The sequence below is a fragment of the Panthera leo genome, chromosome B2 (genome assembly GCF_018350215.1).
Source record: "Panthera leo isolate Ple1 chromosome B2, P.leo_Ple1_pat1.1, whole genome shotgun sequence".
In the NCBI taxonomy this organism is placed as follows: Eukaryota; Metazoa; Chordata; class Mammalia; order Carnivora; family Felidae; genus Panthera; species Panthera leo.
This window is the reverse complement of record NC_056683.1, coordinates 128,488,348-128,514,477: the sequence shown is the minus strand read 5'-3', so window position 1 is coordinate 128,514,477 and position 26,130 is coordinate 128,488,348. Positions and strand designations below refer to the sequence as shown.

At 40.4% G+C, this 26,130-nt stretch overlaps 1 protein-coding gene across 2 annotated transcripts in view; it reads right to left on the bottom strand.

Moving 5' to 3' along the window:
* Positions 1-6,494: 6,494 nt before the first annotated feature.
* AIG1 (androgen induced 1) overlaps positions 6,495-26,130 on the bottom strand; it is a 241,373-nt gene continuing 221,737 nt past the window's right edge. Inside the window, exons 5-6 of one of the 2 annotated variants that reach the window (XM_042939972.1) lie at positions 12,540-12,703; positions 6,495-6,663 (exon numbers count right to left, since the gene is read on the bottom strand). In XM_042939972.1, coding sequence (XP_042795906.1) covers positions 6,626-6,663; positions 12,540-12,703 — 202 coding nt within the window. In that variant the 3' untranslated portion in view covers positions 6,495-6,625. Of the gene's footprint in view, positions 6,664-6,732; positions 8,568-12,539; positions 12,704-26,130 lie in introns of those variants that run through there. The other variant, XM_042939977.1, reaches the window with a different exon arrangement.

The following is a 26,130-nucleotide window of genomic DNA, read 5'->3' as shown; positions in this document are numbered from 1 at the left end:
TGTAGTTCTCTTTTTTTGCTGGGTCGCTGTCTGGTTTGGGAATCAAAGTAATGCTGGCTTCATAGAATGAGTCTGGAAGTTTTCCTTCCCTTTCTATTTTTTGGCACAGTTTGAGAAGGATAGGTGTTATCTCTGCTTTAAATGTCTGGTAGAATTCCCCAGGGAAGCAGTCTGGTCCTGGACTCTTATTTGTTGGGAGATTTTTGATAACCGATTCAGTTTCTTCACTGGTTGTGGGTCTGTTCAAATTTTCTATTTCTTCCTGTTTGAGTTTTGGGAGTGTGTGGGTGTTTAGGAATTTGTCCATTTCTTCCAGGTTGTCCAATTTGTTGGCATATAGTTTTTCATAGTATTCCATGATAATTGCTTGTATGTATGAGGGATTGGTTGTGATAATTCCATTTTCATTCATGATTTTTTCTATTTGGGTCATCTCCCTTTTCTTTTGGAGAAGCCTGGCTAGAGGTTTATCAATTTTGTTTATTTTTTCAAAAAACCAACTCTTGGTTTCATTGATTTGCTCTACTGTTTTTTTAGATTCCATATTGTTTATTTCTTCTCTGATCTTTATTATTTCTCTTCTTCTGCTGGGTTTGGAGTGTCTTTGCTGTTCTGCTTCTGTCTCCTTTAGGTGTGCTGTTAGATTTTGTATTTGGGATTTTTCTTGTTTCTTGAGATAGGCCTGGATTGCAATGTATTTTCCTCTCAGGACTGTCTTCACTGCATCCCAAAGCATTTGGATTGTTGTATTTTAATTTTCATTTGTTTCCATATATTTTTAAATTTCTTCTCTAATTGCCTGGTTGACCCATTCATTCTTTAGTAGGATGTTCTTTAACCTCCATGCTTTTGGAGGTTTTCCAGACTTTTTCCTGTGGTTGATATCAAGTTTCATAGCATTATGATCTGAAAGTGTGCATGGTATGATCTCAATTGTTTTATACTTATTAAGGGCTGTTTTGTGACCCAGTATGTGATCTATCTTGGAGAATGTTCCATGTGCACTCGAGAACGAGGTATATTCTGTTGCTTTGGGATACAGAGTTCTAAATATATCTGTCAAGTCCATCTGATCCAATATATCATTCAGGGCCCTTGTTTCTTTATTGATTCTCTGTCTAGCTATTCTGTCCATTGTTGTAAGTGGAGTGTTAAAGTCTCCTGCAATTACCACATTCTTATCAATAAGGTTGCTTATGTTTGTGATTACTTATTTTATATATTTGGGTGCTTTTGAATTCGGTGCATAGACATTTATAATTGTTAGCTCTTCCTGATGGAAAGACCCTGTAATTATCATATAATGCCCTTCTTCATCTCTTGTTACAGCCTTTAATTTAAAGTCTAGTTTGTCTGATATAAGTATGGCTACTCCAGCTTTCTTTTGACTTCCAGTAGCATGATAGATAGTTCTCCATCCCCTCACTTTCAATCTGAAGGTGTCCTCAGGTCTAAAATGAGTCTCTTGTAGACAGCAAATAGATGGGTCTTGGTTTTTTTTTTTTTATCCATTCTGATACCCTATGTCTTTTGGTTGGAGCCTTTAGTCCATTTACATTCAGTGTTATTATTGAAAGATACGGGTTTAGAGTCATTGTGTTACCTGTAGGTTTCATGCTTGTACTGGTGTCTTTGGTACTTTGTGATCCCAGCAACATTTCACTCACAGATTCCCCCTTAGCATCTCTTGTAGGGCTGGTTTAGTGGTGATGAATTCCTTCAGTTTTTGCTTGTTTTGGAAAACCTTTATCTCTCCTTCTATCTGAATGACAGACTTGCTGGGTAAAGGATTCTCGGCTGCATAATTTTTTTCTGTTCATCACATTGAAGATTTCCTGCCATTCCTTTCTGGCCTGCCAAGTTTCAGTAGATAGGTCTGCTACTACCCTTATGTGTCTACCTTTGTACGTTAAGGCCCATTTATTTCTAGCTGCTTTCAGAATTCTCTCTTTATCCTTGCATTTTGCCAGTTTCACTATGATATGTCATGCAGAAGATCGATTCAAGTTATGTCTGAAGGGAGTTCTCTGTGCCTCTTGGATTTCAATGCCTATTTCCTTCCCCAGATCAGAGGAGTTCTCAGCTATGATTTGTTCAAGTACACCTTCAGCCCCTTTCTCTCTCTCTTCTTCTTCTGGAATTCCTATGATACAGATATTGTTCTGTTTGATTCCATCACTTAGTTCTCTAATTCTCCCCTCACACTCCTGGATTTTTTAAATCTTTTTCTCAGCTTCCTTTTTTCCCATAATGTTGTCTTCTAATTCACCTTTTCTCTCCTCTGTCTCTTCAATCTGTGTAGTGGCCACCTCCATTTATTTTGCACCTCATTTATAGCATTTTAAAATTCATCATGACTATTTTTTAGTCCCTTGATCTCTGTAGCAATAGATTCTTTGCTGTCCTCTATGCTTTTTTCAAGCCCAGCAATTAATTTTATGACTATTATTCTAAATTCTTGTTCTGTTATGTTGCTGAAATCGGTTTTGATCAATTTGTTAGCTGTCACAACTTCCTGGAATTTCTTTTGAGGAGAATTCTTCTGTTTTGTCATTTTGTCTAGTTTTCTGTCCCTTATGCATTTTAAAAGTTTGTGTGCTCCGCACCTGTGAGCACCGCTCTATTGAAAGAGGGTCATACACTGTCCAGAGCCTGGCCCTTCAGGAGGTGTTTTTTCAGAGATTGTTACTTGCTCTCTGTTGTTGTGACTTTGGTTCTTTTATTACCCTACTCATAGTGATATTTTTGACCCTCCACCAGGTGTGCTTTGATTTGTTCCTTGGAGTAGCCCTGTAAAGGAAAACAGATAGACAAACAGGAGACAAAAACACGCAAACACACGAATAACACAAACAAACAAATAAACACAAACAAAAAACTAAAGACTAGGAACGAAAAACCCAAAAACACCAACTACAAGTAAAGAGGGTGGAGGCGGTGCTGATGAATGAGCACATACAAGGAGAGAAATGCATGGAGGGGGGTAGAAAAAATAAACGTTGATTCAGGCAGAGAGACTAAAAGGCTTAATCCGGAGAGAGAGAAGGGAAATTAAAGAAGGAGGTGGGGAAAATGAAACGAAGATAAAGTTACCCAGACAGAGAAATTATTTGGCTTGATTATTCCAGAGAGAAAGGAGTGTAAAGAAGGAGGTGGAGAACATGTTATCAAGACAATGGATTAAATATATCTGTTTAGAGAGACCAATAACCAGAGTAACCAGCCTAGGGGAGAGAAGAGATAAGGAGGAGAAACGGGGAGTAGAATATATTTATATATCCAGAGTTGACCTAGAGTTAATCCAGGCAATGCTGCATCACTTGTCAGGAGTAGCTGTCCGCAGGGTCTGTTCCGATCTGGTGGCTACGCAGTTACCCAGCACAAGGGGGCGTGGTTTGGCTAATGTGGACCCACCTCCGCTATGGGCGGGGGAGTGATCCCTGAGGCCCCGCCTTGGTTGGGGCAGGGGGATGGTGATCCCTCAGTCTCTTCTCCACGGAGTCCACCCGGTGGTCTCAGTTTGAGTCGTCCTCACTCGGCGGGCCCAGACGAGGCGGTTCTTTCTTGCTCCGCCAACTCCCCTGACCCTGCGCTTGGCTAGGATTCAAAGTCCCGCTCTGCGCATTCTGGCGCTGGGGAAGCGCCTCTCAGTGTGGTGATATGTGGTCTCGGCTGGTTTTGTCTGTGTCCCCCGCACGTCGGGGAGGACCGCCTTCTCCTACTGTGGACTGAGCCGCTGCCCTCCCCGGGAGCCCCCGGGGGGCGGACGCAGGCAGGCTTTGTCTTTTCCCACGGCACTCCAGGGAAACGGCCACCTTTTCCTCCTGCAGACTGAGCCCTCGGCCCAGCCACTGCGCCCGGGGTGGCGGACGCAGGCAGGTTCTGTGCTATCGCGCAGCCCTCCAGGGAGGGCACCACTTTCTCCAGCATGCGGACTGAGCCCTGACCTACCACGGTGCCCAGGGCTGGCGCCCCTCCTCTCCAGGTGTGCGAATAGGGAGCCCGCCCCAGTCCAGAGAAAGCCCCGCAGTTAGAGATCAGATGCCTCTCAGTCTCAATCCGAGGTCTTTCTCCTGTCCAGCTACGGTCCTGCACTTCCCTACCCGCTCTTTCTCTTCCCTTTGTCTCTCCGCAGAAGGGGGTCCCTCCCCTCCATGCCCACAGGGCCTTTTTTTATGTCCCCCAGTTGGCAGTTACCCACCTATCTTTTTTCCAGCTTCCCCATTTTCTTCCTAGTGGATTCAAGTCTCTTTTCCTCCCAGGCTCTGGTGTTCAAAGTCCTTTGGCTTCTACACGTCTTTGTTTGAGAGACACGGGAAGTATGGATTCCCCCTACTTCTCCACCATATTGGCCACAACTCTCATTATCTTATTTCTGACCTTAAAAGGGAATATCTCATGATATGGCATGTTTTTATATTATTAATGTTATTATCAGAAATAACTTAAAATTTCCCAAATGGTTTGGGGCAACTATGGAGAGAATCATGTAATTTTTTTTTTCTTTTGTGCATTAGAGTGGTCCCCCACTTATCTGAGTTTTCACTATTCATCGTTGTACTTTCCATATTTCAGTTACCCACAGTCATGTGTTATTCACCTCACCTTATGCTCTCACATCCATCAGGAGAAGGGGTGAGTACAGTAAGAAGATTTCACGTAACTTGTATGTCAGTATATTGTTATAATTGTTTTATTTTATTATTATTGCTGTTAATCTCTTGTGCCTAATTTATAAATTTAAACTTTATCATAGGCATATATGTGGAGGAAAAAACATAGTATATATACAGTTTGGTACTATGTATAGCTTTGGGCACCCACTGGGGGTCCTGGAAGGTAGCCCCTGCAGATGAGGGGGGATGATTTTATTGAGAATGTTTTTGAATAAAAATCTTAGTATTAAGCCATCCTTAAATTTTAAGAGTAAATCTTATTCAGTTTTGAAAAATTATTTATATAGGACTGGATTTATGTTGCGGATACCTTAGTTAAAGCGAATGAAAATTTTTATTTTGCTACATTGGCTTTATTTTGACGATTATATTAACTTTGATAAATAATTTGGGAAGTGTTTCATCATTCTGTAATCTTGGAACAGTTTAAATAACATGAGGGTTGTTACTTGAAAGTTTTCAAGGACTTGCTCATAAAACACTTTGGACCCAACTCCTTTTTTGGAGATAGTTATTTGAACATTTAAAAAAAAGTCTCCCATGAATATCAGTCTATTACAGCTTTCCAGTTCTTATTGAATCCATTTACTTGAAAATTGCACATTTCATTGGGTTCTAAGAATTTGTTGCCATAGAGCTATAAAGTTTATTTTTATAATTAATCTGTTTCATACTGTTTATATTGCCAAGTATTTGTGTTTCTCTCTCTAGTGTGCATATTTTAATGATATTTGTATAGATGAAATACTCTATTAATCAATTTACTTATGTATCAATTCCACTGTTATTTTCCTGCTGTCTTACTTAATTTCTGCTTTTATTTTGATTAGTTTTTCCTTACATTTCTCTAAGATTTATTTTTATGTGTTCTTTACTCCATGTTCTGCATTAGTATTATTTTAAAATAATTATGGTCAAAGACTTTGTAAATTAAATTAAAAAAATTATTCTTTTTAGGTTTATCAAAAAGATACACATTTTGGGGGTACCCTGGTGTCTCAGCTGGCTAAGTGTCTGGCTTCAGCTCGGGTTGTGGATCTCATGGTTCGTGAGTTTGAGCCCCACGTCAGGCTCTGTGCTGACAGCTCAGAGCCTGGAGCCTGCTTTGGATTCTGTGTCTCCCTCTCTCTGCCCGCCCCCTTCAAAAATAAATAAATATTAAAAAAATTTTTTTTAAAAGATACACATTTTTAAAATCAGAAAATTATTAAGACCTATGTTCAGTAAACCCATTTTCAAGAGGTAATAGAAACAAAATAAGAGAGGAAACACCAATGTTCAATACACCATGCATCAGATTGGGGTTACTTGGTCTTTATTAAAGTTTGTTTGCATATATGAAAAGTTTCACAAGATTAAGTCATGAGATCCAGATACACTTAGGCTTTGACTAACTTCATGTGATTATTACTAACATTGCCTGTTTGAAGCAATGGTGACATTATTGCAATACAGACCATCCAGCATATTTCCTCCAGACTTGCCCTGGGGTCCAGGGTCCTTATCCAGCCACCTGCAGGACTCAATATGCAAATGCCTTGCTTTACATCTATCCCTTTGATTTTCACGTATTTCTCAACAAGAAACGCAACCGAGTTGTATTCTTCCTCAATTAAATGGAATCACAATTGCAAAAATTAAAATCCAATGACCAATTTTAGTTTTAAAAACTAGAAGAGGAAAAAAAAAGATGTTATTATCAGTAATGACTTTGGAAAGTCTTCTTTAAAACATAATGAGGGCAAGTTATTTTGGAAATAACTGTATCCTATTCTTATATAAGCGTCTCTATAAAGGTGCCCCCCCCCCCCCCCCCCCCCGGGGCAGGGAGGCCAAGGTGAATTCCATCCACTGCTTTCTTTGCCGCTTCCTCTCCTGTATTGCCAATGCCCAGGGGGTAAGAGTCCTCAATGGTGGCTCAATCCAGCTCTTTCATTTAGACTTAGCTCTCATTCCAATTTAGGCTTCTCTTTCTCTTCTTCCATACCTAGAAATTCAGGCAAAGTACTTTATTTTAACATCAGATTAAACTGTGAGCAGCTTCGCCAAGGCTGCTCAAAAAACCCCTCTCCTCTCCGCACATGTCTCCCCATCCACTCTGTTGTACCCACTCCCTTTCTCCTAGCTAAGAAGGAAAATCCTTTCCAACTTTCTCCTGAAACTTCTTTAGTGACCTCTGTCCCCACCCTTTACCTTGACATCAGGACACACCCAGGTCTTATGGCATCTGGGAGTGAGGGATGCAAGTCAATTCTTGACTCATTGAGTCTGTACGGAAACCCCCACCAGACCGCTTTGTAACCAGCTTCTAACATTGGAAGGTGTGCAGCTGATGAGTCTCAAACAGACCTTACTTATTTTGATTTTGGTCCTGTTTCTTCTCAAGGCAAGGACTCTGGATTTTCAAAAGTGAAGAAAAAAAATTTTTGTTTTAACTCACCGAGAGCTTGTTAGGCAGTTAGGCACAAGAACTGTTTATTTCCATACCTTTGTGTACTTAAACTCAAGTTCTCCCTCTATTCACCCCACTTCTGGGAGAACTATGTTTTACCTCCTGAGAGACTCATATGTACTGGACCAGTAAGACCTCTGCCTGTGGTCTGTAGTGAATAGTTAGTTAATGATGTTTCGTTTTCCTGGAGATGAAAATGTTGAAGTCATTGTCATGCATTCAAGTTAAACTGGTAAATGCTCCCCGCTTCTTTCTTTTGCTTCTTGCTAAATATTATTCATCTGAAACCAAATTCTCAGACTTTTTGCTCGAAACAAAAGAACTCCACATATTGCTTTGCAGCTTTTATTGGTATTCTTTTACAAGTCGTAAGCTCTCTGAAGGCAGAGCCCTTAACTGTTTTGTTTCTGATAATATCCCTAGCACCTAACACAGTGCCTGACTGACAGTAGGAGCTCATTTAATCATTATGGAATCAGTTGATAAGCAATGAATACGAGGAAGGCCTCAGAAGGCTATGCTAGTGGGAAAGCAGAATAAAATAAGGAACTTCACAATATAAAAAAATGTAAAGCCTCATCCCAGAGGGTTACTCTCACAGGGCTCACATTAGGGAGGATTCCCCTTCCCCTCAGCACCCAGCTCCCGGTATTTGTTTTGTGGGGCCAGGGCGGTGGTGGTGGGAATGTGGGTAACATGCTCTGAACAGGTGTCCTTAGACAGTCTTTCAGGTTTGGTTTTCATGACTAAGGAACTGGCACAGATCTGTAACACGTCTTCCAAAGTGCTTCTCAGAAATCATATTAAGGAAAACTTCAGATTGAGGAGTAAGGACATCTGAAGGGAGGAGGAATAGGGTTAAGGGGGAGAAGGCCAGGAGATGCCTTAGTTGTTGGTAACCAAGGCAAAGGCAGAAAAACACAACAGGGATTCCTTTCAAGCAGCACACATGACTTGGGTCCCAACTTTGTCCCATGTTCCCTCTCCTGTGGAGAAGCTCTCAGGAACTAATAACTGCTTGCTTTTCCTTAAAGTCTGTTTCCTCCTAAGTGTTCTCCTGCAGATGGGTTGACTTGGCAGCGACAGTGGAATCTTCAAAAGCGGGGGTGGAGAACAGGGGGTGTTCATTGACCCAGACAGGAAAAATGGCTCCCCACCTACTTTAGTTTGGCAGCTTTGAGGTAGAGGGAAAAAATTAGACAGCTGTAAATAATATTTGGAAGAACCAGAGGTATAATTTCCACACAAATAGCAGAAAGAAACCTGTCACAAAGCTAAGGCAGGACGTGCTTTTGGGAACCTGGAGGAAGAGCTGATTGACCCTGAGAGAGTTAGTCACATGTGATTCCCCTAGGCTGGGAGAAGGGCTCAACCAGAGGGCAGTGCTGGGACACTGCAGGCCTGGGTGGGCCTGGGTGGGCCATGAGCTGGATGGGCAGCTGCGGGAGAAAAAAAGAAAGAGGGTTTCTGTCATAAAGATCTGGCTCCAACCTCCTTTCTCTTTTGCTCGTCTCTCTCCTCACCCCAACCTTTCACTTTTGGACACTCATTTCTGGTCGTATTAAGTTTTACTTTAATAAGATTGGTCACCCCAGTTAGACACACTGGAATTGGAATAAATTCTTAGCTTAAGTACAGAAATATCTCAGCTGTTACAGGTTGAATTGTGTCCTCCCACCACCGTGCCCCCAAATTCATATGTTGAAGTCCTAACCTCAGAGCCTAACCTCAGAGAGAAGGCCAAGGGGGGTGGCAGGACGACCATTTGCTAAAGAGATGAGGGCATGCCATTCGTGGATCCAATTAACCATTTCAGCAGCAGCCAGGAGAGATTTGTGGGGGACCTTCTTGTCTGATGATGTGGACCTCTGTGGATTGCATGGGAAGCCAAAAAGGTTTTTCAGAATTTTGTGCCAGCAGGAACCCTGCCAGCCTGGACTAAAAGGGACAGAGGCAGCATGAAATGAAAGAAGAATGACTTCTAAGGTGGTTCAGGGGCTAGTCTTCTCCAGAGGGTAAGGCTTCCACCCAGGGGCAAGGGGAAGTGGCCCGAGGATGGAGTATTCAGCCAAAGACGATCATTCTCAAGCCTTTAAATCTAATAGAATTTGCCCTGTTACATTTCACACTTGGTTGGGATCTGTGACGCCCTTGCCCGCTGTGATTTCTCCTTTTTGGAAAGGGTGTGTATATTCTGTGCCTGTCTCACTATTATGTTTGGGAAGCAGATAACTTTCTGTCTGGCTTCACAGGTTCACAACTGAAAAGCAATTGTGCTTCAAGATGAATTATACCCCAAGTCTTAACCAGACCTGATTTAGATGATATTTAAGATGAGATTTTAGACCTAAGAGTTGATGCTGGAAAGACTTTTGGGGCTGTTGGGAATGTATTTTGTATGAATGAAGGGCATGAATTTTGGGGTCAGAAGGCAGAGTGTTGTGGGTGGAATTGTGTCTCCACACACCTAACCCCCAGTACCTCAGAATGTGATTGTATTTGGAGATAAGGTCTTTACCAAGTAAAAATGAAGTTATTGGGGTGGACCCTAATCAAATATGGCCATTGTCTTTATAGAAAGGGTAAATTTGGAGACAGCCTCACACACAGGGACAACTCATGTGAACATGAAGATGGTCATCTACAAGCTAAGGAGAGAGGCCTGGAAGAGATCCCTCCCTCATGGTTCTCAGAAGGAACCTTTCCTGCCAATACCTTCATTTTGGTCTTCTGGCCTCCAGAGCTGTGAGACATTGCATTTCTATTGTTTAAGTCATCCAGCTTTTGCTGGGTTTAAGCAGCCCTAGCAAACCATTACAAGAGTCACAACTCCACTTAGAGTTACTTTTCTTTAAAAACAGCAAATGCTTACATATAAATTTAGCCTATGTAAGGGCTTTTTGTTCATTGTTATTATCAAGTTGGTCTATTTTGTTATTTTATGAACTAGGTCCATGGGTCTTAGTGAGGTTTCTAGCCTCTCATGGGTCTGGATTTCCAATGGTGACAATCTGATGGCTCAGTAAAAGTAACACTGGACCGGACATTATGCAGAAGGTGTTGGCTCTGCCACCACCTATATTGGTGGGTCACCTAGAATTTCCAGGCTCAGCTGCTTCTTAGTAAAAAAGCCAGCTTTTCTGGGTTTCTAATATCCTTTTCTGTTCAATGATTCTCTAATAATGTGATTTTGTCTCGAAGTTGAAGTCAACATTGCATCACCAAGTGGAGGAAGTGAAGCCATTAAAAATCATTATGGATACAAGGAAGGGGGCTCCGTGTGATATCCCTGCTTCTTGGGGGATTTTGTTTTGGACATAGTAGATGTACTCAGGATTCTAACACTCTCCCTGACTGTATTCAGTTCATTGCAACACACACAAACACACACACACATACGGCACATACTGCTTTTAATCAGCACTTTCAAATTTAACCATGTATGGAAACAGGCAGCTAATGTAGTGGAGCAAAGTGGCCAGGTGAAAACTAGGAACACTTAAGGAGCCAGCTCTAGGGGGCAACTGATCCATTGTTGCCATAAGTGGGCTTGGTGGGCCTGGTGTTGCCAGATCTTAAAAAAGTATCTGATAAGCTGGTGAATCTGGCCTGTATGTATAATCTCCCAATTTTTAAATGTTGGTTCAAAAAGAAAAATCCCACCACGTAGGTCTAACAAAACTTTTGGCAAGTAAATTTGGGGGGAGGCCATCAGTTTGCAATCCTTCTCATAGATGAGAAAAATGTGTCCACTTGACATGAAACATCTGCCTTTGTGGAATTAACTAGATGGTCCCATGTAGATAAAATTAATCTCCATACCTAAAATGAGTTATGGAATATGAGTCAACCTTACTTAAGAGAATGGCCCAAATTAAATTGAACAGATCATTAAAAAAACCCTGAGTTTCACTATTCATTTTTAACTTCTCACTTAGAGCTGCTAAAGAGCAGTATTCTATGAATCCATACCGGATTTTTCTCTTTCCTGGTCTTCAGGCCATCTTCTCTTAGGAGTAGCAGAACAATGGCCAAATGACCATTGGAATCAAGCTAAATCAAGGGGAAAGAGTCATAAATACTTCCTGAATAACATATAGAAAGCATATTAGCCTACATTTAAATATGGCCTTTCTCCCAAGAAGCTGAGAAATGTTTACATTTTGTTCTCAAAATATTTCTGCAAGTTAGCTAAATACTTTCATAAGTTAACTAATAAAGATTACTATTCCCATTAAACAGAGAAGGAATTATTAAAAGATTAATTTCTGGTTTCCCAAGCTGTGGCCTGAACTGAATGAAACATTTTGACACTTTTTCTAATAGACCACTTATTAAAATTAAGCCAGCTGCCGAGAAAAGAAATCCTTAAATTCCTCCTGGCCACTTACCATTGGCCAATGCCTTGACACACAATCTTAGAAGGTCCACACACAAAAAAGTCCAATTTGGTAACCATGCAACGACTGTGTTTTATTTGTCTAATAAGATCCGGTTCCTGGCACAGTGTCTGGCACAATGTAGGGTGCTCAGTGTTTGTGGAACAGAGATCATTTGCGAGGGATGTCTAGAATGTTGTGATTCTATTGGCGGAGATGCCCAGAACTCTCCAAAATTCCCAAACCATTTTGCCTTTGGAAACACTTTCATGCAGGACTCAAACCACTACATACGGTGCTGTTGCTTTTTCCACCTTCCCATTTGTTATGTTATCTTACATACGCTTTGGACAGGGGTTTGCACAGCTTGGGTAAGATTACGTGCCTTGCCAAGATAGAGGCACTGCCGTAAACAGAAACAAAAGATAAATCAAGTCATAGGTTAAGAGAGTTTCTACAGCAATGAAGTATTATTACCTTTACTGCCTGTACCTCTTTGTCACCTCCAGCCCTTGAATATGACAGTCACTGGTGAATCACAGTGGCCACAGGTAGTCTGAGCTGCTTGGGGTTCTAGCAGAACAGTGGGGGAGACCTCTCTGAAGCTACTGCACCCACACAAGGGATGGTGTAAGAAGCGGAGGTCTGGGTGGCTTTTAATGAGACTATTTGGTTACATTTAATATTTTATCTATTTAATTGGGGGAGGTCCCTTTAGCTAAAGCAGTATTTTCTGATCAGAGTAAAGTTCCTAAATTTTTGTTGTTGTTGTTAACGCTACATTTCTCCCTATAAAATTTTATAGACATGCTTCTTTTCTCTGAGATTTGGATGTTTTACTAGCTAATAAGACAAAGTGAGTAATAAACCTTTCAGGTAACTGCCAGCGGCTCTTAAATTAACACTGTGTAGTTATAAAAATGAAACTCTTCATAAGTGATCCTTGGCTACAATGGAATTTTCCTTCAGTGTCGGCACACACTCTTTTAGACAGCAGTTCTCCTGCTTTATGCTCCCCTAAACAATACTTACTTCTCTGTGTATCCCAGATATAGCTGTTCAGAACTTCTCCCAGCAGGTACAAAAAGTTCATTAAGATGGTTGTAGACCCAAAGAAGATGATTCTGGCTCCTGGGCCAATGTGTTCCAGGAAAGGATACACCCACATCCCAGTTACGTGATGCACCCAGCACACCCTGCAATAGAATTGGAAAGGAGACAAAGACAGGAGTTCCTCTCATGTCAGATTTCAAACTCCTGTTATTGTGAATATGGACCCTCCACTCACACCACTCTTCGGCAATGTGTGTCACAACTTCGCTTCTGACACTCAGGAGTTACCAGGAAGTTTGTTGTTGTTTGTTTGTTTTCTTATACTTTTTATTCTAAAATAATTTTAGACTCACAGAAGAGTTGCAAATATGGTACAGAGAGTTCCAGTAAGCCCTTCACCTCAGCTTCCCTGAATGTTAACGACTTGTATAACCATGGCACAATTAACTAAGGCGAAGCCATTCGCATTTGTACAACATTTCTAACTGGACTGCAGACTTTTTTCGGAATTCCCATTTCCCCACGAATGCCCTTTTTCTGGTCCAGGGTCCCACGTGTCTCCTCTTAGTCCCATCTTAGTCTCCTCCAATCTGGCAGTTCTTTGGTTTCTCCTTGTCTTTCCTGACATTTGATGGGTTCTGGTCAGGTATTTGAAACGTGTTTCTCTCAAGACTCTTATATAATCTTCATTTCTTCCTTACATACTGAGACACTATAGCATCAGGCAGCCACACTGTAATCCAACCTAGGCGAGTATGTGCAGGTGTCTTCCATACTGCCTTCCAACCAGATACCAGTGCGTACTCAGCAGTGTTCTCAGCGCAACCTGCAGTGTGTCTATACCGACAGAGCCATCCTGTGACCTCACCGGCACTTGGCTTCCTACCACCTGGATCGTTGGCTCCTGTATTTGTTTCTTTCCTTGTTTTCCCCTAGTGCACGTAATACTTGCTTGTAATCATTCTATTTGTGTTCCGGAGATATTTTGGGTTCAGTGGGAATACAACATCATTAATCTCCACTGTTTTCAAAAGTTTAGTTAGAATTTTTACTCACCTGGTTTGGTCTCGACACAACTGTAAAAAGCAATTTTCCGAAACATTCTTGGGTTCATCACTTGATCAACTGCTGTCGATTTTGAAGACTAATTATAATATAAATAATATTATTGCAGGCGGAATAAGTATTACTTTTGATACTTATGTGTTTTGGGGTCATCTTCCTTATCACCCACGGCTTCACTCATTGTTAAGCACCTTGTGTATCTATTACCTATATATTTACCGCACTGACGCGAGAACCCTGGGGATATTTATCTTAGAGCTTGCTGTCTCAGTGAGGGTGATACCACTCCCCCTCAAAGAGGTGAAAATTGGTTCTGACAGGGTGGTGAAGAAATCTTACTGTTTTTATGTGTTAAGCACAGACACATACACACACAGAACATAAACAGGTACACAGTACATCTGTGGTGTTGACATTTCATGGGCCCAGCTAGTCCACATCGGTATAAATCCAAAAGAACTGAATTGAAAGCAGGAACATAAACAGATATTTGTACCCCAATGTTCACAGCAGCACCATTCACAATAGCCAAAAGGTGTGGAAATGGTGCAGGTGTACATCTAGGATGGATGGATACACAAGACTGGTCTAGCCATACAACGTAATATTTTTCAGCCATGAAGAAGAACGACACTATGATACATGCTACAACATGACGGACCTTGAAAACATACTAAGTGAAAGAAGCCAGACGCAAAAGAACAAATAGTGTATGATTCCACCTACATGAGATACTAGAACAGGCAAATTCAGAGACAGGAAGTATAATAGAGGGGGGAGGGCTGGGGGGAGTGGGGAATAGGGAGTTAAGGTATAAGGAGTACAGAGTTTATGTCGGAGAAAATGAACATGTTTTGGATAAAGATGGTGGTGACGGTTACGTGACATTGTGAGTGTATTTAATGACACTGAGTTGTACAATTCTAAATGGTTAAAAGGATAAATACGCTGTGTATATTTTACCACAATACAACATTTTTATGGGTTGGAGTTTGGGAACGAAAATTACCTAGAAAGGTCCCTTGGTGGGGTGTTCAATAAGGAAAGAAAGGTGGAGAAACATGGTCTTAGTGGGAAGAAATGGTCATTAGATGCATCCAGGTCAGCTTGAATAACTGTTCAAACTAAAGGCTTTTTACCAAGAGAGGAAGCCAAGCAAGTCAAGAGTTTTCTTTCTTAAAAAGGTTGAAGGATTTGTGAGAATCAGCAGATACTAAATTTTTAGAACTACCCTATGGGATTCTGATGCATCATACTGTTTGTCCATAAATTAGAGGCAGTTTTCTCTTCCTAATCTTTTCTTCACTGGTGTAAGGAATGTTGTGTGCTCATCAAGTGGCTTATTAATTTCCATTGAGATAATATGCAATATCCCCAAAATGTAATACTATAAAGCTATAATTGACTTTGCAAATCGACTTATAAAATTATAATCTGACTCACCGCGTAACTGTTTCCTTAATTAGGCAAATTAGGAGCAATTCAAATTATGAATGCTAGTTACATTTTTTCTACCTGTTCCTGGCTTTCTACTTGCTTCTGGTAGCATGAACCTTTCACTGGCAGCTTTTGGTAATGTGTCTTATGCAGGCCTCTGCTCCTCAGACACTGTTTGCAGTGTACTTTTGGTCTGAATGGAACCATCTCATACTACTGAAGAGATATAACAACCACAACCATATCCTTCTATCTGTAGATGACTCCTACATTTACATCTCTAGTCTTGACCTCCCCCTGATTTCCAGAGTTCGATACTCAGGTGCCCACCACACATCTCCATGGGAGGATGCACCTCCAACCCAACACTTCCATGATGTCCTCATCATCCCTGCATCCTAATTCCTGCATGTGTCTCCCCGCCATCTAATAGCGAACATGCGTCTTCCACATCTTTCACTTCTCACATCAGTGATTACTACATTATTGCAGCAGTAGTTTGGGGCAGAAAATGTGGAGTCATTTCTGACTTTTCTTTTTCTCACAACCCACACCCAATCCATCCTTGGATCCCATTGGCTCTATTTTCCAAATAGACCCAAGACATCTACTTCTCACCATGGCCACCACTACTATCTGGGTTCAAGCCATCGTCATCTCTCACTGGAACTACTGCGAGAGCTTCCTATGTCTTTGTTTCTACCCTTGCTATTGTCTGTTCAGTAGGCCATTCTCATTGGAGCAGCCAGACTGATCTAGATTACATGCAAATCAGGTTGTGCCACTACTTTGCTCAAAACTCTTGCTTCCCCTCTCACTTAGACTAAAAGCCAGAGACCCCAGGTCGTTCTTCAGGGAACTACCTAGGCTTGCCGGGCACTTTTCTGACTTTTCCTCTTCTTCTTGCTCACTCCACTCCGGCCACACTGACTCCCTGGCCTTCCTTAAGAACATTGAGCACATTTTATGTGTTCCTGTGATTGGTACATTACTTCTTACCCCTATCTCCCCTACAGTATGTCCAATGTTCCCTTTTGTCCTTTGGTTTTCACTCAAAGGACACCTTCTCAATTAGGTCTTCCCAGGCCACTGCATCTAAAAGTTGCAGCCTTTGTCCTCAATCTTTCTATTCTCCATCTCTTTATTTTTCTCCCCAGCCAGTTAATTTACTGTATTTATTTTTACTTATCTGTTTATCATCTGTCCTATGAGCATAAGCATTTTTATATTTTTATCTGTTAAGTTCATTGCTAGATTCTGTGGCCCTTGGAACAGTGTCTGGCACACAGGGTGCACTCAATACTTATTTATTGAATTAATAACTGAATAAAGAAATACCAACAACAACAACATAAGCCTTTACTATATGACAGGCACTTTGACAATAACTTTAAAAAAATAATTTAAAAAATCTCCCACCTCCCCCATCTCTATGCCTTTGGTCATCAGCAAAGCTTTTCTGTAGAGAACTAGATAGTAAATATTCTCAGTTTGGAGGCCATATGGTCTCTGTCACAACTCTCAATTCTGCCATTTAGTGCAAAAGTAGCTACAGACAGTATGTGAACAAAAGAGTGAGGTTGTGTTACAAAAAAAAAAAAAAAAACAAAAACAAAAACAGTGGAAATGTAAAATTCTCAGGGCAGGGGAGTGGAAAACCATTCTAAGTGTGGTGCTTTGATGTGTGTAATCTCCTTCACCTTATTCAACCACTGTATGAGGTACGATCCCCATTTTACAGGTAAAGAAGCTGAGACTGGACTAAAGAATGTGCAGGAAAAACAGCAAGCCTGGGAAAGGAATGATGCAGAACTGACTTCTTTTCTGCTTCATGGACTTGGTTCCCTAAATGAGGATTTTACTATAGTCTCCAAAATAAGTGAGGCTTTTCTTTTTAACAAACGTTGTCTTCACTGCACCTCAGACACAGAAGTTGTGTTATGTGGGTTTCACTGGATCCGTGTGAATGATGCACCTACTTGTTCTGACAAGTTGTGCTTTCGCCATTTGTTTCCTTGATAAGATCAGGGCTCAATTTCCGGCACAAAAATGACTCATGGCCTTGCTCATCTATCTGTGGAGAGTTCCCAGTTCTTGGTTGACTTTCAATTTCTATCTTGTTCTAAAGCCTTCCTGTCTTCGTGCCCAAATATTCTTTTTTTTTTTTTTTTTTTTTAACATTTATTTATTTTTGAGACAGGGAGAGACAGAGCATGAACAGGGGAGGGTCAGAGAGAGGGAGACACAGAATCTGAAACAGGCTCCAGGCTCCGAGCTGTCAGCACAGAGCCCGATGCGGGGTTCGAACCCACGGACCGCGAGATCATGACCTGAGCCGAAGTCAGCCACTTAACCGACTGAGCCACCCAGGCGCCCCCCAAATAGCTTATTCTTAAGGTAATGACACCAATTTTAATTTTAGCCTAAAAATTTGATGCATGTGTGTGTGTGTACGCACATGTGCATATGGAGATGTGCCGGTGTTCTAGTATCAGGATACTTCTGAGACTATCTATTTACTAAATATACCTCCATTTTAGTTCACTTTAATGTGCAATTAAAAAAAATGACATCTATTAATGCCTCCTATCTAAGTGCTGTGCTACACAGGTGTCTTTCGTTACAGCACAACCAAAAAGTTTCCATCAAATTCGTAAATACTGTTCTTGATCTCTTCAAAGGCAAATTTCTCCAGGGAATCTGCACTCGTTGACTCCATATCTGTACTTTGAACTCATTCCTCCCACAACAGTCTGGCTTCTTGTCTTGATACTCTACCAAAACAAAGCAGCTCATTGACATCAATTTCTCCTGGTTTTCCTCTTGTCTCTTTGGTCACTCTTCTTGGTTCTCTTTGTAAGTTCACCCTCCACTACCCAACCAGGAAATGTTGAATTTCTTTAGAGTTTGGTTTTGAAGTCTTCTTCTCATGGTGTGCATTCTCAGTTAATGAATTCATTTATGTCCACTGCTTCATGTCTATAACCCCATACGTAGATATTTCACAAAACTGTGTCCTAATCCAGACCTCTCCTTTGTTTCAGAGAAGTCTATCAAACGGTCCTTAAAACACCTTAAGCATACCTCAAAATCCATACATCTAAAGCCAAAGTCATGCTGTTCTCCCTCAAATGTGGTCTTCCTCTGGCATTCCTTCTATCTGCACACGGTACTACCACTACTTCAGTTTTGCAGCTCAAATCTGGGAGTCATCTTTGCTGCTTCTCTCTCTTTTGCATCACATATATTCAACCCATTATCTTATCCCGTCAAGGTTATCTCACACACACATCTCTCCACTGTGTTGATTTTTTTTTCCGTCTCCATCACCAGCATCTTAATTTGTGTTGTGATCATCTCTGTTTGGAGTACTGGAATAGTTTCTAGTCGTCTCCACATCTACTTTTGTCTCCTTCTGATCCATCCTCACAAGTGCCAGAGTAATCTTTTTGAGCCAGAAATCTGAATGCATTATATTCCTGCTTCAAATACATCAATGGCCTCTCACTGCTTTATGGTTAAAGACCTAAATTTTTAACGAAGTCCAGAGTGGTCATCATAGAGTGGCTTCTACCTGTCTCATACTCCCTCTCATACATGGCTCGTATTTTCATTTGGTTCCTTGATTTTACCATATTCCTTTGTGCCATGTAAATTTTTACAAGTTCTTCCTTCTGCCTATGCTGTTAGTTTCCCATCCCTTAGACATACTTCTCCTTTATATCTTAGCTTAATCAATGTAATTTATCAGTCATCACTTAGCAGAATTTTCCTCAATCTATTAGATTAGGTCAGATTAGCTCATACAGAGCACTGAATCTATTTTTAAGCTCTTCTTTTATTAGCACTACATTTGAGTGATATCTTTATTTGAATATGTCTCCCTGCCTAGAGTATTCTTTGAGGTGAGGGGCTGTGTCTATTTTTACTTATTGTATCACCAGCACTTATCATAATGTCTGTCACAGAGTGGGAGAGTGAATGAATGAATTTGTAGCATTTAAGCTGTGATAGAAAGGATGAGTGAGAGTTGAACAAAGATGGAATACGTGTCCAAAGACCTGAAAACAAGGGAAAGTTCCCAGATATTCATGAAGAAAACATTTTTGTTGAGATCAAGGGAGAGAGGGCATGAGGGGGCAGGCAGATGCCAAACTGTAGGTGGCTTTTTAAGCCCTGGCAAGAATTACAGACTGTATTCTCCTGGGGACAACAGGAAGTCTTTGAACAGTAATGACTAAGTGTGAAACATATCAGTTGACCTGGAAACCAATGATATCAGAAATGGTGGTAGCCCAGATTGGAGCGGTAGCATTAGGAATGAAAATTAGCAGGTAGATTCAAGAAATATTTAGACCAGTGTCTATCAAACTGTAGGTCGTAAGCAGTGGCACGCTGGAGATGGTCAGGAGAGCTGGTTTTTGGATTTCGGGAATGTTTGCAAGCTCTTTGGTTGGTAGCTTAGATTCATCCATGGTGGGTATATTTACACCACAGACTCAAATGCTACACATCAGGTTCCCCCTCCCTTCCCTCCAGAAGAGATGGTTGCTAAACATTTGCCAGTAACCCATTAGTTACTAGCATTTTAAAAAGCAACAAAAGAAGAAAACATAGTAGAAACGTCAGAAAACTTTGCATAAAGTGATGATAAAAATTGCTTTGTGAAACTTGTGTTCCACTTTTGTGTGTGTGTGTGTGTGCGCGCGCACAGGCTAATGCATGCTGGCTGGGTCATGATGCAAAAGATGTTTCTTTTACTCACAGTAAAATAAATGTGAAAGACAATGATTTAGAAAATAGAATTAAGAGAACTTGGTGATTGATTGGATTTAGGCAGTGAGGGAAGTGAGATGAGCTAAGGATGAATCATAGATTCCTGGCTTGATTAACTGGGTGGAGAGTGCTGCCATTTCCTGAGATAGGGAATGCCATAAGGGAGCCCGTTTGAGGGGATGATGAGTTCAGTTTGGACATGTTGAATTTGAAGTGTCTGTAAGAGATCCAAGAGGAGATTTCCTGAAGGCAGTTACATGGGTTTGGACTGTAGAGAAAGGACTGATGTGGCAATACAGAGAGAGGGTTCATTGGCCAAAAGAAGGTGGTTGGAGCTATCAGAACAAATTGAGATCACCCAGGTAGAGTATGAGGCATGAAGCATCCATGAAAGGGCCCTGGAAAAGATCAAGATCTAAGGGGTAGTTCGAGGAGAATGAAGCTAGAAAGCAGACCAAAAGGAAAAAAAAAAAAAAGGCGCTAGCGACAGGGAAAGAAGACAGAGAAGTATAATGTCTGGCAGGCAGGGGACAAGTGGGAAAAGGAAAAACTAGACAACATCTAGTAGCGCAATATATTTGAGAATTGAGACTAATTAGAAAACTGACTTTCCTCCCACAAAGTAAAAGCAAGAAACTTTCATGTTCCAAGTGGTATGTGTCTCATTCAAATCTGTTTTGGATTTTGGCCAGGTATAAATGATAAATAGTTAAGTAAAGAAAAATTGACCTTGTTAAGCTCAGTAGCTCTTATGCCACATAGAAAAATTTCATCCTACCCCCATCAGTCATGACTTGTGGTGGTCACTGGAACCCTTGAGGAGCTGTAGTGAAGAAGGCATATCACCCTCCCCTTTTCTGATTCTGTCACCCTCATTTATCCTGAAGAGACACATGTACCTATCTTACCACTGATGACCTTCCAATTCTTAAGATTAGTTTATTTTTAAAAGGATTTAAAAACCGCTTTTATTAGTCACATTTAGATAAGGAGCTAGGCTATTTGACAGCTGGGCTATTGCTCATAAGACTCACAGGACACAGACTCATGCAATAACAGCTAATGGCTAGCAACATTGAACTCTTCATGATAGACACTACATTAAATGTTTTATATGAGCAACTCTTTGGAGAGGTGTCATATTATTACCATTTTGTAGATGAGGACACCGGGGCCCCGAGAGGTTCAGTAAGTGGAGAAGCAAGGATACACATTTCAGCAGTCTGGCTCTCAGCCTGTACACCAGCCTCCTCCAGTGCTCTGAGGAATAGGAAGCAATGGATGGATGGGAACAGGGCTCTGGCCAGCTTTTAATGTGCTCAGAACCAAAAAGTGATCCAAGTATGAAATCTCTGTGTAAATTTTTTTCTTTATTCCCCACTGACTATAAAAGTTATAGAAAATCTGTGAGATATAGAAATGCTGCAAAATATAAGATAAATCAGTTTTGGTGAAGTTTTAACACAAGATTGAGTCTCTTATAAAACTCGGGGGTCAGGTTTTACAACTCCTCCCGAAGGGAGGGAAACCACTGCAGGGAGAAAGTAATAAACACTTCCTTGAGCAGAGGCACTGACTTACCTCTTAAGAAAGAGTCGCCTCATATGTGCGTTTAGTCTACTAGAATTTACTACACTGCTTGGCTGGCAGTGAGTGTGTGCTCCATGGTGGGGCAAGATCCGGGATGTGCGATGCATCAGCTTCCTGCCCAGTGGGTCTCGGTCTGTCTCAGATGGTACCTCCAACCTGATGCTTCTGAAGGACTTGTCAAGGGAAGTTGTAAGTTTTGATTCAAATGCTGGCTTTACCCCTGGCCCTCTTTTTTAGACCTAATCATCTCAATTTAGAGCAATTCTGAAGGCTGCTTGGACCATCTCCTGAGTATTGCAAGGAGCCTGGTTCTTGCTACATTTTTGAGAATCTAGAATTCTGCTGGATTTTTCTGGAGTTTGTGTGCTCATTCATTTATTCAGCAAACACTTCTCGAATCCCTTCTATGTGCCAGGTGGGGTGAGCAGCAGTAAGGACGTAAAGGTTTGCCCTTGAGGAGGTCATGTTGCAGAGGGCTGCCAGGGTTCCCACTGAAATGGCTGTAGGTTCCAGCGAATATGACAAAGGATATCTGCCTAGATGGGAACGGGGCTCTGGAAACAGGTCTCAAAACATTCTCCGTGGTGATATGTGCAGTAGTGCTAGAGAATTAATGCATCAATTCATAGGCAATTACCACCTAGAGGGATCCCATCTGAGGCAGTGTTGAAATATTCTCTAGCTCAGTTACAGAAGTAATTTTAGAAGTCACAGATATAATTATGTAACTGTTCATTTACTGTGGGTTTAAAAGAGTATTCGAGATAATCTTTTAAGGCATAATCATAATTTATCATTTATCGGCGTCTTTCCAATTTTCTCATTGGAGCTAGCCCAAATTTACCTACTTGGGAGGTATCTATACATGCGGCCAGTGGCCAACGTTACGACTGTGCACCCTGGGCGGTCACATGTGGCCCTGGGCTCAGAAGGGCCCCACATTTGGTTTAATGCTCTGCTTCCCTATCTTAAAATTTGTAATCATTGTTGAACAAGGGGCTCCATATTTTTATTTTGCACTGGGCCCCACAATTATCAGCTGGTCCTGACTACGTAGCTGTGCCTCCTATACTCTGGATCAACTTCCAGCTCATCCACATAATAGGTCACCTTGAATATTATTTCACTTTGAGAACCTCAGTTTCCCTCTGTTAAAGGTGTATAAACATTACTATCTTAGAAAGGTACTCAGCAGATAACGTAAAGTTATTAGCACAGTGAACTTAGGTTAGATTAAAAAAAACAAAACAAAACAAGCGAACAGAACAAAGCAGCAAAATCTCCCCGCTGCTTCTCCTTATGCAGAAATATATAATATTTTTTTCTGTACTTCTCACACACAAAGATATTTTCAAGGTTATAAGTCCCTCCACCCATCCTTGGGGAAAAACGCAAATTGTGCATGCCTCCCAGAATGAATTCCTGTAATGAGGTAATCAGGGAATGTGTTTTCTTCCTGATTCTAGATCACAAATATCAGAGTAATTTATCCGCACAGACAGGCCAATAAGCTACTTCAGAATATTTTCTTCCAACACATGTCCTGGCACATGTCTAAACTGGTTGCAAGTGATTGCTTCCTTTGAGTCTTGCTTTCTACATCCTACCTGGTCTTATGGTGATGTTTCCCGGAGAGAACTCAATTTGAATTTCCCTTAATAAACTTCATGACCGGTTTTGCTTAACTTTAATCATTTGGATCTTCTTAAAGTATACAGATGCCAAACATCAAGTTGACACATTGAACATTGTAGGAAACATGTGTTCTTACTAGGAGGAGGTAGGGAGTGTGGTCAGCAAGGGACTCTTACGGCCTGAGCAATCATCAGAATTGGCTGTGATAGTGAGAAGTCCATGCACTTAACCACTATAGCTCTGCAAGGGGAAGAGGAACATCCTCAATCCCACATCAGAAAATCATAATTTTCCATATTTTGCAAAAATGATCTCTAATGACTCCCTAGCACATTTTGTGCTTCTCCCTCTCATAGATTCTTATTTTTAGGACTCTAATGTTCTGGTTATCCCTGCCATGAATACAGCTTCCTTGAACCTGCTGCCTCCCTGAACTAACAATCTCTCTCTCTCCCTCTCTCTCTAATTGCCAGCTTTCTTTAATAAACAGCAAATTTCCAGACATTTCTTGAGCTCTTGCTTTGTGCCAGTGCCCAGTCTCAAATCACAGTGAGGCCAACTCTGCATTATTTGTCACACCTGTCCTCTGTGTGCTGCTTCTAGAACTGTTAAATGTTTCTTTTTCCATTCAATAAATATGGACCAGTGTCTAGAATGTGTCAGACACATAAATGGAACAGTAGGTAAGGTAAATGTGGTCCTACTCTTATGACGGGGTTCCCAATATTAACAGAAATATAGACATTAGATGACACCATGGTGTTATGCCCTTGCTACTGCAAGGCAGGGGTGGTAGAATCAATTATTATTTTTCAAGTTGAGTTGTACTGTTTGTTTTTCAACTTCATTTTGATTTTATCAGAACTAAACCATCAAAAGCTCTAGAAAGTTTATATTAAAAACAAAGTCCCTGCCATACCCAACTGGAGCCCTTAGTCTCCTTGCTATGCCTTGTCCTGATCCCCAGTGAAGGCCTTATTCAACAATGTTAGCTGTTTTTTTTTTTTTAGTGTTTATGTCTATATCTCTTTTTTAAAAAAAAATTTATTTATTTTGAGAGAGAGAGAGAGAGAGAGAGAGCAAGTCAGGGAGGTACAAAGAGAGAGGGAAGGAGAGAGAATCCCAAGCAGGCTCTGCACTGCCAGCACAGAGCCCAACACAGGGCTTGAACTCCAAAATCATGAGATCATGAGCTGAGCTGAAATCAAGAGTTGGAAGCTTAACTGACTGATCCACCCAGGCACCCTTATATCTGTGTTTCTTAACAATAGCCATATATTGCACATATTCTTGATTTGTCAACTTTAGACAGTATCTTCTGATTACTAATATGGAAGATATGGGTTCAGCCATCTTATAACTCCTTCCCTCCTTTTTTCTTATCTTTCATCCACCAAATATATTTCTATCATATTTAGGCAGGCTAAATCAGTCTTCTGTATTTAATTATTTTCCTTATGCTTTTGGTGTTGTGTCTAAAAATTCCACCAAACCCAAATTCCTTATGTTTTCTTCTGGAAGTTTACAGTATTAAGCTTGACATTTAGATTTATGATGCATTTTGAGTTTGTTTCATAAAAGGTTTAAGGTTTGTATCCAGATTGAGATTTTGTTTTCATATGAACTTCCAATTGTTCCAGTACTATTTGTTGAAAAGATATCCTTTATCTATTGAATTGCCTTTGTGTCTTTGTCAAGTATCAGTTGACTATACTTATGTGGATCTATTTTATTCAGTTATATTAACCCTTGTGTCTATTTTTTTCACTAGGGCCACATTGTGTTGATTACTGTAGCTTTATAGTAAGTCTTGATGTCAGGTAGTATCAGTTCTCCAGTTTTCTTTTTCTTCAACATTCAGTTGGCTATTTTGGGTTCTTTGTCTTTCCACATAAGCCTTAGAATTGGTTTGTCAAGATCCACAAAATAACTTGCTGGGATTTTGATTGGACCTATGTTGAATCTATAGATCAAGCTGATAAGAATTGACATCTCAATAATATTGGGTCTTCCAATTCAAGAATATAGACTCTTTCTCCATTTACTTACCTGTTATTTATTTCTCTCATCAGGGTTCTCTAATTTTTGCATATAGATCTTGTACATATTTTGTTCGACTTATATCTAAGAATTTCATTTTTTGGTGCTATTGTAAATGATACTGTTTTCAATTTGAAAGACTAACTGTTCATTGCTAGTATATAGGAAATCAATTCATTTTAGTATATGAACCTTGTATCCAGTGACTAATTAGTTCCAGGAGGCCTTCTGTTAATTATTTGGAATTTTCTGCATAGATAATCATGTGATCTGTGAACAAAGAGTTTTATTCTTTCCTCTTAATCTCTACATAACTTTCCTTTCCTTTCTTGTCTTATTGCACTGGTTATTGAAAAGAAGTGGTGAGAAGATATTCTTGCCTTATTCCCAGTCTTAAGGAGAAAGCATCCAATTTTTTGGTGTTTTTTTTTTTTTTTTTTTTTTTTTCCGTTACGTGTGATGTTAGCTATAGGTTTTTAAATAGATGGTTCTTTACCAATTTGAGGAAGTCCTCCTCAATTGATACTTTTGCTGAGTTTTTCTTTTTTTAAAAATCATGAATAGGTGTTGGGCTTTGTCACATTCTTTTTCTGCATCTATTAATATGATCATATTATTTTTCCTCTTTAGCCTATTAATGTGGCAGATTATATTAATTGATTTTTGGAATGTTGACTGGCTTTGCATACCTGGAATAAATTCCACCTGATCTTTGTGAACAATTCCTTTTATACATTGTTGGATTATATTTGCTAATATTGTTGAGGATTTTTGTATCTATGTTCATGAGAAATACGTGTCTGTAGGTTTCCTTTCTTGCAATGTTTCTAATTTTGATATTAGGATAATGCTGGCTTCATAGAATCAGTTAGAAGTTGTTCCTTCTGCTACTATATTCTGAAAAAGATTGTGGATACTTAGTATCATTTCTTCCTCTAAATGTTTGGTAGAATTCACCAGTGAAACCATCTGGGCCTGATGCTTTCTGTTTTGGAAGGTTATTAATAATTGATTCAATCTCTCTACT